The sequence below is a fragment of the Furipterus horrens genome, unplaced genomic scaffold, assembly GCF_987537825.1.
Source record: "Furipterus horrens unplaced genomic scaffold, mFurHor1.1.pri manual_scaffold_17, whole genome shotgun sequence".
Classification (NCBI taxonomy): Eukaryota; Metazoa; Chordata; class Mammalia; order Chiroptera; family Furipteridae; genus Furipterus; species Furipterus horrens.
Window position 1 is genome coordinate 11051838 of NW_028327187.1, and position 15880 is coordinate 11067717.

General features: G+C 34.4%; 1 protein-coding gene across 1 annotated transcript in view; it reads right to left on the reverse strand.

Annotated features, from left to right (window-relative positions):
* The window catches only part of TEX11 (testis expressed 11), a 118589-nt gene that overhangs the window by 56254 nt on the left and 46455 nt on the right, over window positions 1–15880 (reverse strand). The window contains exons 10-14 of the mRNA XM_090264013.1: window positions 15058–15112; window positions 13556–13651; window positions 6854–6935; window positions 4521–4599; window positions 991–1142 (exon numbers count right to left, since the gene is read on the reverse strand). Of these exons, the coding sequence (XP_090120139.1) occupies window positions 991–1142; window positions 4521–4599; window positions 6854–6935; window positions 13556–13651; window positions 15058–15112 (464 nt within the window). The remainder of the gene's footprint in view (window positions 1–990; window positions 1143–4520; window positions 4600–6853; window positions 6936–13555; window positions 13652–15057; window positions 15113–15880) is intronic.

Here is a 15880-nt window from a genome sequence, read left to right on the forward strand (position 1 = left end):
GTCATCAGTAAAACATGGTTAATAGAATCTAGAGTTCAAATGGCTCTTAGAGGTTATCTAGTCAAAAGATTTCCTTTTAAAAAATATCAGTAACTTTGTGTTTATAAAAACATGATAAATGCTTATAAATCTCAAGAAATTTGGTAAAATATAAAGAAAGCAACAAATCACCTAAAATGCCATCACTCAGAATAAATCCCAGTTTTAACATTTAGTGACTATACAAAGAACATGTATGAATGACCCACAGACATGGACAACAGTGTGGGAATTAACTGTGGGAGCAGGGGAGTGGGCTGGGTGGAGGGCAAAGGGGAAAAATTAGGACAACTGTAATCAAATAACAATAAAAAAATTTTAAAGCATTTAGTGACTCTATATATATGTATAGAGTTGGAAGAAGAGGTTGGGGAGAGAGTTTTCTAAGAAAGGGATCATACTATCTGTGTTCTTCAGGATAGTGTTCTACAGAGAGGTTTGGGTTAGGGGAATAGTTCTACATCTCTGTTTTAACCAGAGCAACTCCAGTGTATTTTATTTGTAACAGGTTCACATAAAATTGCATCACAAAAGGATGTTGCTGCTAAAAAAGTAAAAAACCAGGAACTGTCATTCACAACCTTCATTTCATAGCTGAAAAAAACAAGATCCAGTGAGTCATACTATTGACTTGCCCAAAGGCACACAGCAAATTTGAGATCAAACTGGAAACATGAAATTAGGTTTCTAACATCACAATTTTCCAGCATACATTAGTTTTAAGCTCAAAGGTTTGTTTTTGTTGATGCTTTGTTATTTTTGCTTATTTTCTCATTCTAGCTTGCCAAACAAGTGGAATGTTATAGTTAAAGGTTATTAGGAAGAAAAAAGAGGAGTAAGAAAGAGGGAAAAAATCTGTTGACCTGAGTATTTTGATACCGTTGTTATAGCTACCTTAGAATTATATGTGTATTAACACCTTTCTAAAACATCTGTGGAAGTCCTACTGACCTAGAAGGATTTCTTCAATCTTCTCCTTGGCAAGTACTTCTTCCTTTAATTCCATAAGTATTTCAACCTGGTACAGTAAAGCTTTTCCAACCTTTCCTGATGACTTGAAATGTTCACAGATGAGCTTCAGGAAATTAAGCCCAACAAGCATTCTGTTCAATGAAACAAAATTTAAGTGGTGTGAATATAACTTTTTTTAAATCAGTAGGACTAAAATTTATTTGAATACAAGCAAAAGAGGCAAGATAAAATTATATCTAAGATTGGGTAATATCACTAAATGTCTAAATAAGCCTACTTGTCAAAATAAACCTTTTAATTCAATTTCTGTTTAGTTTATTAAGCCACAAATATTTTCTTTTCATGAACGCCTATAATTAGATAATGATCTCTCTCCTAACGTCTCATTTCTTTTTTCTCCAAAAATAATGCTAATTTATAAAAATTGCTTCATGAGCTCCAGTGAAGATGCATAAACTGGCATTAGAAATTCACCAGTCACTTGTGATGAGAACTTTTAGAATCTACTCTCTTGGCAACTTTTAAATACACCATAGAGCTCTGTTAGTTACAGTCACCATGTTGTATACTACATCTCTAGTATTAATTTATCTTGTAACTGGAAGTCTGTACCTTTGACCACCTTCTCAAGTCATTATGCTGTACACCTTTAAACTTACACAGCGCTGAATGTCATTGATATCTCAATAAAATTAAAAGGGAAAAATTTACCACTTCCCTCTACCAACAGTTTGTTATAAATATTTATTTCTGCTTGGTTACACAAATGATACCAATATATTTTGATTATTTTAAAAATTCAAACAATTCATGGACTGGAAGACTTATTGTTGTTAAGAGAAGCACCATATGATTTCACTCATATGTAGAATCTCCTAGTGAACAAAATAAACTAACAAACAAAATAGAAACAGACTCACAGATAGAGAACAGACTGACAGCTGTCAGAGGGGAGGGTGGTAGTGTGGCTGGGTGAAAAAGATGATGGGATTAAGCAAAAAAAAAACCCTCGTAGACACAAGCAACAGTATGGTGATTACCAGAGGGAAAGGGGCATGGGGGCAAGTAGAAGAGGGTATACGAAATATAAATGGTGATAGAAGGAGACTTGACTTGGGGTGGTGAACACATAATGCAATATACAGTGGATGTATTATAAAATCGTACACCTGAAACCTATGTAATTTTATTAACCAATGTCACCCCAATAAATTCAGTAAAAATAAATAAATCAATAAACAAGTGTTGGCAAGAATGTGGAGAAAAGGGGACCTTCATGCACTGCTGGTGGGAATGCAGACTGGTGCAGTCACTATGGAAAACAGTATGGAGGTTCCTCAAAAAATTAAAAATTGAACTGCTTTATGACCCAGCAATTCTACTTCTAAGTATATATCTGAAGAAACCCCAAACACTAATAACTAATAACAAGAACAAATGATCTATGCTAAGATTACCAATAGAAAAAATTATGCACAAATACAAAGAGTTGAAAAAAATGAAAAACTAGAAACAGATCATTTGCTAGGATAAGATTAGATATGATCTTTTTTCTTTTAAACTTTTAATTATAGTCATGTTATATTTGTAGAGCAAAAAAATTTGATAAACTTTTTGAAAAGGAATTAAAGCTCAAGGTGAGGAGACAATAACAGTAACGTCTTTGTTATAAAAAAGAAGTTCAGGATCCCTAGATCAATTCAACTTGCATTCCAAGAGACTAAAAGGATTTACAAACAAGACTTCTAAGTTATAGAAGTCTTTAAGAAATTATGGAAACCCTGAGAGGTAATGAAGACTGAAGAAAGGAAAAGTTGTTAGTTCTGATTTTTCACAAAAGAGGAAGTAAACTCCCAAACCTAGCAGGTGTCCAATATAGTGATTTGACATTTATCTACCTTACAATATGATCACTACAATAAGTCTAGTAACCATCTGTCACTGTTCCAAGTTATTACAATATTATTGACTATATTCCCTGTATTGTACACTACATCCCCTTGACTTTTTTTTTTCATAACTAGAAGTTTGTACGTCTTATTCCCATTCACTCTTTTCACCCATGCCACCACCTCCTCCCCTCTGGTAACCAACCATCAGTTTGTTCTATGAATCTATGAGTCTGTTTTTGTTTTATTTGTTCTGTTTTGTTTTTAGATTCCAGAAATCATGTTATTTATCTTTCTCTGACTCACTGATTTCACTTAGCAAAATATCTTCTAGGCCCATCCATGTTGTTGCAAATGGTAGGATTTCATTCTTTTTTATTATAAGTAATGTTGCATTAATATATATACTACTTCTTTATCCATTCATCTATAGATGGACACCTAGGCTGCTTCCATATCCTGGCTATTGTAAATAATACTACAATGAATATAGGGATCTATATATCTTTTTAAGTTAGGGTCTATTAACTGAACGATGGGGGGATGTTAATAGTATAGGAAAGGGTGAAGCCAAAGAACTTACATGCACAACCCATGGACATGAACTAAGGGTGACATTGCTTGAGTAAAAGAGGGGAAATTGGAACTGTAATAGCATAATAAATAAAATATAAAAAGAGAATAATGCTGCCCTGGTTGGTGTGGCTCAGTGGACTGAGCGCCAGCCTGCGAACCAAAGGGTTGCTGGTTCGATTCCCAGTCAGGGCACATGCCTGGGTTGTGGACCAGGTTCCCAGTTGGGGGCACATGAGAGGAAACCACACATTGATGTTCCAAAAAAATAATAATAATAATAATTCTATGAGCATTCTTATACAAGTGTTTCTATGGACATTTGTTTCTTGTTTAAGTCAAACAGTGGACTTGCTGGGTCATATGGTACGACTTTATTTAACTTACTGAGGAACTGACGGACTGCACCAAAGCTGCTGCGCCATTTTACATTTCATTTCCACAGCAGTATATGAGGGTTACAATTTTCCCACATCCTTGCTAGTATCTGTTATTATCTGTCTTGTTGATTCTAGACATCCTAGTGGGTGTAAAGTGGTTTCTCATTGTGGTTTGGATTTGCATTTCCTTGATGGCTAATGATGTTGAGCATCTTTTGAAGTGCTTATTCCCCAGTAATTCTGATGCATACTGATGTTTGAGAACCATTAAGAGTCTCTAAGCACTTTAAAGTCCCTTTTGACATTAATGATCCCATGAAGATAGTGCTAGAGAGTTAGATCACTTGTAGAACCATACTTTGCTCATGCCTTCCAGGTCCACCTGACACTGACCTGCAAGTTAACCCAATCTAACTCCTGTTTTATAAAGCCATGATTATCTTATTCTGTTATTTTATTTAAAATATTTTAATATAAATTTTAAAATTACTTGACTCTTGATTGTTTATATCATTAAACAAGCAGTTCCATTTTCTAATTTGATCAGCACAATGGCAAATATTGTGCTCTGTAAATATGGATGGAGATAGATATAGATTCAAAATGTGTTCATGGAAACCTTAGAAAAAATTAGTCTTTAGAGAAAAGAAAATCAATTCTTCTGTACCTTTCACGATCCACCAGCAGTTTAGCAATGCTCAAACATAATTCAACAGATATGTCATAATATAGCATTCCTTTGACAACTAACAAAGAGAAAAAATAAAACAATCATGTCAGTTTCATTTTTGAGCAAGCTTAGCTATTTTCAATATTTTTCTCTGTTCAAAATCTACTTTCTAAATATCTGCCACATAACATATCTTGCCTAAAAATTTATCAAAATCTTTTTATGACATAAAAACACACAATGCTCAAGAGTACAAGGGAACAGGCACTCTCAAACAGATGACAAAGTAACCTGGTATAATCCTTTTGAAAAGCAATTTGGCAATACTATATGCTAAGAGCACAGTGGTTAAAAGCTTGGGATATGAAGTCAGAAAAACCTGTATTTGAAACCATTGCAACCTGTATGGCCATAAGCAAGTTACTTAGATTTTTTTGCACCTCAGTTTTGTCATCGTAAAATGGGGACTGTCTCACCAATCTCTTGGGGTGATTGAAAAGGTTACATGAGATAATATATGTAAATTACACAGCAGAGCGCCTAGCACTTCGTAAGCATTCAGTAAGTGACAGCTGCTATCACTGTTATTCTCTGTACCTCAGAAACTGTATTTCTGAAAACTCATCTGGAATATAGAAAAATGTTTATGAACAAAGATATTAAAAGCAGTGTAGATTATAACAAAAGGAAATATACTCTGAGTGTATGTTGTAGGGCCAGGAACTGGGTGCTTGGTGCTGGCCAGTGTCGGACAAAACACGAAGTCCCTGCTGTCAAAAAGTTTATTCCAGTAGATGGTGGATGGTGGATATTTTTAGTATTTACCAAAAACTTCCTTAATGAGTATGTGCTATCCTTTCATAATTTAAAAAATTGTATGTATTTTTAATTTCTTTCTCTACAATAAAAAAATAATAATCTCTCTGGTCTTCCCACATTGCAGTAGTTTGAGTAAGCCTATTCCTTTAATTGGTTAGTTGGTTTGTTTATTCCCCTATTGCAAAAAAGGTGGTGTCTTCCTGGTTGCTAACATTTTTCAACCTGTACACACTGAGATGACAACCCACAGATAGTAACAACCTAGAGATGCAGAATCCTCTGTACTTTCAGCTTCTGAGGTCTTTTAATGATTGGTTAAGATTTGAGAGATCACAGGAAGTTTCAACCATACTAAACACTAAATTTAGAGCTACACACTTCCAAATTTGATTATTGTCCTACTTATTACAAATTGTTATTTATTAGACAATCAGTGATTATACTAACATGATTTTCTGAAGTAAAAATAATATAGCTCTATAATAACTGTATTTTTATATAGTAAGAAAATAAAGCATGTAAATTAAAATAATTTAAAGTGAGTTATTTTTATGACTAAATTGAAATATTGTTAAGGGTCCAATAATAGGTATTTTTGCCTCCCTTAATACATCTATATAGTAGTAGTAACAGTGATAATAATAACTACAATAATTATTATTACACACTAACTATGCACCAGGCAGGTATATGCTACATGTTCTACATACATTTTCTTATAGGATTCTCAAAACAACACAATGAGATAGACATTACTATTATATCTGTTTTACAAATGAAGAAACTGAAGCACAGGAAAGCTAAATAACTTGCCAAAGACCCACAGTTATATATTGGAATATTTACTTTGTGATGTGTATATTCTAGTCCCCTGAGAAATTTGAAAAACAAATAGCAATGTTTATACAAGTAATTATAAAAAGTACAACATTACAAAGGTTTTTTCCATTAACAGGTAATCTTTCTTCATGGTAGTAGATGACTTCAGATTGGGCAGCTGCAACTCTCTGCCAGACTAAAAGAAAACTGAGTTTTCTTAATCCTCACCAGAGGATATATTTATTAACTTGAGAAAGAGAAAGAGAGGAGAGAGAGAGAGACAGAGAGACAGAGAGAGAGAGAGAGAGAGAGAGAGAGAGAGAGAGAGAGAGAGAGAGAGAGAGAGATCGACTGGTGGCCTTCCATACCCACCCTAACAGGGGCTAGAACCCACAACCTAGCTATGTGCCCTGACCAGGGATTGAACTCACAACCTTTTGGTGTATAAGACGATGCTCCAACCAACTGAGCCACCTGGCCAGAGCCTGATAGTTTTTATTCAGTTCCTTTTTACTACCTATTAAATTTACTACTATTCTCTCCTTTCTCTTTTTCTTTCTGGATAATATCTTCTCCCTTTCTTATATAATCAATTTCCTTTTCATTCACCATCAAATTATACCACAAAAGACCTCATGTTCAACAAACTGGTGGTTAAATTTCAAAACTGCACTTCACACACAGAGACATACCTTCAAAAAGTTCTGCATTAGCTATATTGCCCTTCAGGAGGATTTTGATCTTCAAGAAAAGCCCAGCTGAGTTTAAATGTTCCTATTTTAAACAAAGAAATCACAATTATATTAAAACCATGGAATGTAAAAGACAATTTGGAAGTAACTGCCTGTTTTATTTAACCACAGCAGGATGACTCATGATCAAAGGAAATCAAAATTATAAAAGATCAGGTCGTAACATCCAGTCTATCCCTGAGGACATTTTCTGATATTTTATTCAATCTAAATGAAATGAAACAAGGAAAAGAACATGTAAACATTTCCACTGAACGGCAAGCATTCAAATGCCAAGGTCAATACTTAAAAAACCGTGTGAATATAAGGCCATATGCTTGTCTTGGTAAGTAAAACCTTAAACATCAATGAGAATTTTTTTTGAGATTTTAATAACAGCTACAGTACTCTGCAAACAATGGTTGAAAAAATAGAAAACATAGTCATTTCTATAGAATATGCCTGTCATATTTCCTATTTATAACAATGTGCTCTGAATGGTTTTTCCAAGTCCTGTTAGCTGGACTTAAGCCATCTGTGATATCTAGGATGGTTCCACTTTTGCCTGACAGGGTACATCTTTAAACAGCTAGCTAGGATTAAAAGTGCAGTGCAGACCCACAATATAGAACTTTTCTCTCTACAAAGCCAGTTATCCTCTACATGAACATTGTACTCATTAAGTCCAAACTCTGAAAATGATTATAGTTATTCATGTATGAGATGACTTAAGAATGTAAAGTTAGAGAAGGTAAGCACTGGTATTAAAAGGTTTTGCAAATATATATGACATTAATACAAAGAATAAACTAAGGTTGCAAATTTTAATCTAGTCCACTACTACCTTTCCTAATGGGCATGTTGACATATGTCTTAGGCTCAATTCCCACTTACATTCAGAGATGTACAGGTTTTCCAGAACTTGGCAAGATCTGTTTTCCTTCAGTCTATGATACTCACACAGTTAACATTATGTTTTTCTCTTTTATTTCATTATCAAACAACTCCAGAGAATGGACAGTACTTGGCTTTTACTGTATCATCTATTCACTTCCATAAACATTTACACTGTGTTGTCTATCCTTACATCTTGAAACTAAGCTTTCAAAATCCAAGTACTTGTTAAATCCATCAGCTTTCTCCCTACCATCGATCTCCTTGTCTTATCTGTAATTTTTCTCACTACTGTTTCTCATTCTTCTTCCTTGATTTTTGTTTGCCTCTTTTTCTTTTTCACCAAACAGCTATTGGAAAACAGGATCCAGGCATAACAAATTTTCAAGGCAAGCACTGTGAATATTGTTTTGCAGATAAGGAACCTGAGGCCCGTATGGAGTAACTTACCCATAGATTCACAGTTGCTAAGTGGTAGAGATGAAATCTGAATTTGGATCTTTCTGACTCTAAAGGCCATAATCTGCTGTCTCCCTTGAAGTTCTTTCTTCCCTTGGCCCTTCCTATCATTATACTGTTTGGTTATCCTGCAAGCTCTAAGGATAACTTTTCCATTTTTTAGTGTGAAGTGTATCACAAACACACATGATTATAGAAAATACATATGTATAATTTACAGAATGATTTAAAAAACCCATGTATTCATCACATAAGTTAAGAAACAGAACACTACCAGCACATTAGAGGCCTCCAATCTACATTTGCCCGTTTGCATCCTCCTTCCTTCCCCACAGAGGTAAACACCACCTTGAATTTTGTGTAGTAATTCCTTTACTTTATAGATACTCAATATATTGTTTAGTTTTGCCTGCATTTGAACTCCATTCAAACAGAATTATAATGTATACAAATGCTCCTGTGACTTGCTTCTTTCATACAATATCATGCTTTTAAGATTCATTTATGTTGATGCATGAAATTAATATATTTGTTTTCATTACTCTATAGTGTGGTCCTCAAAGTGTATTCCCTTCATCAATATCACCTATAAATATGTTAGAAATGCGGACCCCACCCAAACTGACTGAATCAACAGTGTGGTGATTGCTGGGGAGAGGAAGGTATGAGGGGACTAAAAGATTATGTAAAAAATACAATAAAGGTTAAATAAAATAAAAAGAGAGACTTTGGGGATAGAGTCCAGCAAATAAAGCAAGTGTGTGTGTGGTTTTAGATAAATGTGTAAAATCATTATTATTGATTTGCATTATGAAAAGTTTCCATTTCAGCATAAATCCTGGTACCTGTTTAGAAAGGTAATAAGTAATGAAATTGTGTTTTAACAGACATTCTAGTTAATACTTATGAATGCTAAAGGTTGAAAATGGCTACACTATAGTATTCCATTGTATGACAATTTAGTTACCAGTTCTACTTTGAACACCTGAGTTGCTTTCAACCCAATTGCTATGATGAATAATCCCAGCATCAGCTTTATGTACATTTCTCCTAGCATACAAATGTAAGAACTTTTTCCAAAAGTATATACCTAGGAGTGAAGTTGTTGGGTGGTTCAACTTTTATCAAGTAATGTCAAACTGTTATCCAAAGTAGTTGTATCAACACTCAATCTAGGAATAGAAGGGAAACTTCCTCAACCTAATAAAGGGCATCCACAGAAATCCCACAGCTAACACCATACATTGATGATAAAATACTGAAGGCTTTCCGCCTGTGATCAAGAACAAGAAAAGGATGTCCTTTCTTGCCACTTCTAGTAAACATTTCAATGGATGCTCTCACCAGGGCAATTAGGAAAGAAAAAGAAAAAATAAAAGGCATCCAGATTGGAAAGAAGAAGTAAAACTATATTTGCAGATGAAGTGATCCTGCATACTGTAAATCCTAAGGAATCCAATAAAAACCTATTAAAGTTAAAAAACAAGTTCAGCAAAGTTACATCAATATTTAAAAAATCAACTGTATTTCTATATACTATCAATTAACAATCCAAAAGTGAAGTTAAGAAAGTAATTCCACTTAAACTAGTATCAAAAAGAATAAAATACATAGGAATAAATTTAACAAAAGAAGGGCAAGACTTGTAGACTAAAAACTACAAAACATTGCTGAAATAATTTTAAAAGGCCTATATAAATGAAAATGCATCCCATGTTCCTGCATTGGAAGACTTAATATTGTTAAAATGGCAATAATTCCCAGGTTGATGTACCCATTCAATGCAATCCCTATCAAATTGCAAGCTGGCTTCTTTGCAGAAATTGACAAGCTGGTCCTAAAATTCATATGAAGATGCAAGAGATCTAGAATAGCCAAAACAATCTTGAGAAAAAAAGAACAAAGTTCTAGGTATCATGCTCCCTGACTTCATATTATACCATAAAGCTATAATAATCAAAACAAACACAGATCAATGGAACAGAACAGAGAGCCCAGAAATAAACTCTCAATCTATGACAAAGGGGGCAAGAATATACAATGGAGATATGAGTCTCGTCAACAAACTGTTCTGGGAAAACAAGATAAAATACATGCAAAAAAATAAAACTGGACCATTCTTTTACACCATATACAGAAATAAACTCAAAGTGGATTGAAGACTTAAGATATAAAATGTGAAACCATAAAACTCCAAGAAAACATTTACATAAGTTTTAGTAATTTTTCTTAGATATGTCCTTTCAAGCAAGAAAAACAAAAGCAAAGTAAGTAAATGAAACTTCACCAAACTGAAAAGCTCTTGAGGGGACTCCTACAGGCCCAGGAGGAGGACAGGGAGTCCCCATTCCCTGTTCCCCATTCCCCTTGCTCCTACAGGCCCTTGAGTTGGTCTGGGAGCTGCCTCTCCCCACCTCCCCCCATTTCCTCAATAAACCCATTGCCTAATCCCTAAATAAATAAATTAATTAATTAAATAAAAAGCTTTTGCAAAGCAAAGGAAATCATTAACAAAAAGAAAAGACAACCAACTTACTGAATGCAAGAAAATATTTGCAAATGATTTATCCACTTTAAAAAAGCATAAGGAACTCATACAGCTCAATAACCAAAAAATAAACCATCGGGTCAAAAAATGGACAGAGGACATGAAGAGATATTTCTCCAAAGAAGACATACAGATGACCAACAGAGATATAAAAAGATGCTCAACATTGCTAATCATCAGGAAAATGCAAAATCAAAACCATAATTAGATACCACACCTCACATCTGTCAGAATAGCTATTATCAAAAACAAAATCAACAAAAAAAGTGTTGGCAGGGATGTGGAAAAAAGAAAGCCCTCATGCCCTGTTGGTGGAACTACAAATTAGTACTGCCACTAAGGAAATCAGTATGGATATTCCTTAAAAAACTAAAAATAGAACTTCCATATGACTGAGCAATTCCACTTCTGGGTTATTTATCTGAAGAAAATGAAAACACTAATTTGAAAAGATACATGCACCCCTATGTTCACTGCAGCATTATTTACAATAGACAAGATACGGAAGTAACCCAAGTGCCCATCAAAAGACGAGTGGATAAAAAAGTTGTGGTACATATACAAAATGGAATATTACTCAGCCATAAAAAATAAAGAAATCTTTCCATTTACGACAGCATGGATGGACCTAGGGGGTATTACACTAAGTGAAGTCAGTCAGTCAGAGAAAGACAAATACCATGATTTTACTTACATGTGGAATCTAAAGAATAAAATGAACAAACAGACAAAATTAAAACAGACTCACAGGTACAGAGAACAGACTGATGGTTGCCAGACGGGAGGGGAGCTGGGGGACTGGGTGAAAAAGGTGAAGAGATTAAAAAGTATAGATTGGTAGCTACAGAATAGTCAAGGGGGTGTAAAGTACAGCACAGGGAATAATGTTAACTACATATGAAGAGCCAAGTGGATGCTGGAAATATCAGGGGAATCACTTTGTAAAGCATATGGTTGTCTAAGCACTATGCTGTACACTCGAAACTAGTACAGAATAATACTGAATATAAACTGTAATTGAAAAATAAAATTTTAAAAGAGTAATGAATTATAAAGCAGTGAAAAAATAAGAACACACAAATCCATACTGATAATAAATAGGTGAATAAGTGAATAAATACATAAATGTTAAATAAGTGAGAGGAGGGAGAGCTTACAGTAGAATGCTGACTACCAAGTGGTCAACATGGAGAGAGTGCTAAAGTTCAAAAACAATCCTTTGGCAATCATCATAATTAAGACTGGTTCAGGCAATAATAACATTAACTCTGAAAAGAAATTTTAATGATAAGCAGGGTATATCCATAATTTTAAGTGTCTCCACCAATTACTTATTAGTTGCAAGGGAAAAACAGGAAATAAGCCACTCTGTTTAAGAAGGCAAGATAGTGTTCATAACATTAATTTGAAACATTTCCACCAATAATGAAGAAATTAAAAAAAAACAGTTTTGGGCACATGGAGGGCTAAGTTTCAGTGATCTGGAAAGTTCCCATTAATATGTAACAGCTGCTCAGCCTTTTTCCCAGATACCATGCTAATGACCTGGAGTCCCATCTCTTTGCAAATGAATTTCTGAATTTTGTATTGGCTGAGAAAAAAAAAAAAAAAAGAGAGAGAAAGGAACCTTGGTGGGAGTTCCTTGGTGAGACACAGAGGACCTTCACCAACCAGTTGCAAATCGGCCTTTTGGCCTCCCTCCCTCTGGCTGCCTTCCTATGGGTGTCACCTGGGAGCCTGTTACAAACACAGAATCTCAGGCCCCACCCCAGACCGACTGAGTCAGAATCTACATGAATAAGATTCCCAATATACACTGAGGTGTGAGAAATGCTGCTCAAATCTAGACCACAACCAGGGACCAAAAAAAAAAAAGCCTGCTGGTGCCTTCTCTTTCCCATGGGAAGAGACTGGCAGACTAATATTTAATGGCCCTGTCAGTCCAATTTACTCACTTCACATCTGTGTGCTCTGGTTTTGATCTTTCTTGTCTGAATAAACTTTGGTGGCCTTGGGGAACTTGTTTCAACTCCCTGAATGTCTGTGATGATCTCTCTTGCTGCTAAGTCTTTGCACATACTGTTCCCTCTGCCTGGAATACCACATGGGCAGCCTCCCCACCTCCCTCCACTCCAGATTCCTAGCTTACTCCTTCCTACTCATTGTCAGCACCCACCCAGGAAGTCTTCTTTATCCCCTTCCCCCCAACTTTGAAGCTGCTCCCACAACCACCTGCAAAAGACATGTCAAGCATTCATCGCCCCTGCTAGCACCAAGTCTGATTTTCCCCAATCAATCCTCTCCAACAGTCAGCTAAGGGCACAGGAGGTGCTCAATATTCACTTGTTGAATGAATGAATGAAATATTTTATTTAACCTGATGCACACTGTGGGTTGGCTTACTGAGCTATTTCCTCCTCCTTTCTTTCTTCCTTGCCTGCCTTCACTCTTGTGGGGTTGGTTTTTAAAATAAATTCCATTATCTGCCTATTTTATCATCATTTCCTTCTTTATCCTAAAAACTCACAGCAGAGAGATAGGCCTTTATGTTTCATACAAAATTTTTTTTTGTCATTAATATCTGTTGTCGATGAGAGATATATCTAATTTTTCCTTTCTGTGCTGCAAAAAAGCTTGTTACAATCTGTTGTTTAAAAAAACCTAGAGATACTAAAGCAAGTGTCTAAACTTGATTTCAAAATGTGAATCAAAGCTTAAAAAAATTCATTAATCTAATATTCAAAAGTAAAACTCTCTCATACCTCATTTGCTAGGTTTACAGCTCTGAGAGCATGCTCATAATAGTTTTCATTTTTCCAGTCCAAATAAATAGTGGCCAGTAAACGCAGGATTTTACCCTATAATTAAAAATAGAAAACAAAAGCACACAGCTGAGGGTTAAATTGCAATACAACAGCTGATTAGTACTTACACAGTGACAGTCATCTTCTCAAATGTAAGTCATCATTTCCTTAAGTAACCATAGTCTTGGGATATGTCTCATTATGCTATCCACACCAAACACTGTCTAAGAATTTTATAGTAATAGCTTACTTTAATATAGTTGTATTGATATAATTATTTTCTTAACAGTGTTTTAGCATTAAAGCACTTTATCATCCCCACTTTACAAATAAAAGAAACTAATGCCAAGTCACAGTAATATTTAATTTAATCATCTTACCACCTACTGCATAGGTACATTGTACTAAGCCTCCTTATCAAAAGAGATAAATCCATAAAAAGACATAATTCCTTTCTCAGATTTTACAGCTTAGTTGAAAATAACCAATTGGACCAAGGCACACACACCGCCATTTCAGTAGGAACGTCTGCTTTCATAGAAGATTTCTCCCAACTCAGCTAACTTTTCAAATTAATAATGTATTGCTAAATTAAGTCGGTTTTTCCAGCCAGTTTTACATTAGTAAGGGGAGTAACTCTATACAGTGTGAACATATTTAATTACAGATTCACATTTTGAAAGGAGCCCCATTTCAATGAAAAATCTGCCTCTAAGTATAATAAGTACAGTAGGACCAGGCAAAAATAATGTTCTAACATTTAAAATATATACGTTAAGCATGTACAGGTACTCAGTTATATTTTGCTTGATATATTATAATGGCAAGAAGCAGTAATGGATAGTCGAAACATTCTGCCCTGGCTGGTGTGGCTCAGTGGATTGAGCTCTGGCCTGAGAACCAAAGGGTCACCGATTGGATTCCCAGTCAGGGCACAGGCCTGGGTTGGAGGCCAGGTCCCCAGTTGGGGGTGTGAAAGAGGCAACCATACATTGATGTTTATCTCCTCTCTTCCCTCTCTCTCTAAAAATAAATAAATAAAATCTTTTTTTTTTAATTCCATTTTGCTATAGCATGTATTAAATTAGCTTTACATTAGATTTGTTTACCTATCACATTTTGCTTGATTAAATATTAACATTAACTCTCATACCAAGCACACTCTATCTGTGAGGTTAGGGGAAAACCCGAATTTTTTTAACATGCAATAATAAAAGCTGAAACTTATATAGCCAAACATTGTTTAAGCATTTTATACATATTAGCTCATGGGTGCAAGAATCTACCCTACAGGTATTAGTACTGTATATCAATTTTATAGAAACTAATGCATTGAGATATTAAATAATGTGCCCAATAGATAACCCACTCACAAATAGGGAGATAAATCATTATAATTTTATAATAATACAAACTGTATTTCTTCTACCTAATTCTGCAATACTTAACATGATCCTTACCAGCAATTCTGGCTCAACAGAATTTGTATTCAGCTTCGCAATATCATAGCTTTCGCTAATTAAAAAAGGAAATAAAAAACATATTCATTTTAGATTATGTTTTTCAAGATTAGTTATTACTAACAACACATGGTATAATTATACTTTATTCCAACTTTTCTATTTTGCATTACAACAGATTATTGGACAATTAATATATGAAAATCAATTTTATAAAGCATTACTTTCTAACTGCAAAAAGCCACAATTTTCTCAAGATATTATCAAACAAATCAACGCTATAATTATATTAGTGTTCTTTTCCATTTGGCTATATATAAATACACCGCACTGAACTAGCTTACATCTGTATACAAGCTCTTAATGGGAGTATTTTAAAGTCTAAGAAATGTAAATATGTTTAAAAATAAAACAAATACAGCATTTTCATGAAAACAAATGCTTAGCAATATTTATTAAGCTTCACAACACCCTTGTGAAGCACTATTAGTTCCATTTTGTAGCTGAAAGAAGCAATTTAGCAGTTAAGTGATTTCTACTATTTCCTGGATTGATATTGAAAATGAGAACGAGGGATTGGAGAGTAAAGAAATTCGACTTTCAGTTTTCTGCTTTAATTACCAAACCATGTTATCTATGGGACATTCTGATACCACAAATAATATATTAATATAAGCAACAGGGTTTCAAAACCTAAAACTTAAAAAGCAAAAGAAAGATAACTCACCATAAAATTGATATTCCAAGGGAGGATGTCAATAAAATTTTGTTAAACTGAATAAAATTGAAGACATTACTTTGAAATATTCCTTTTTAAAAACTA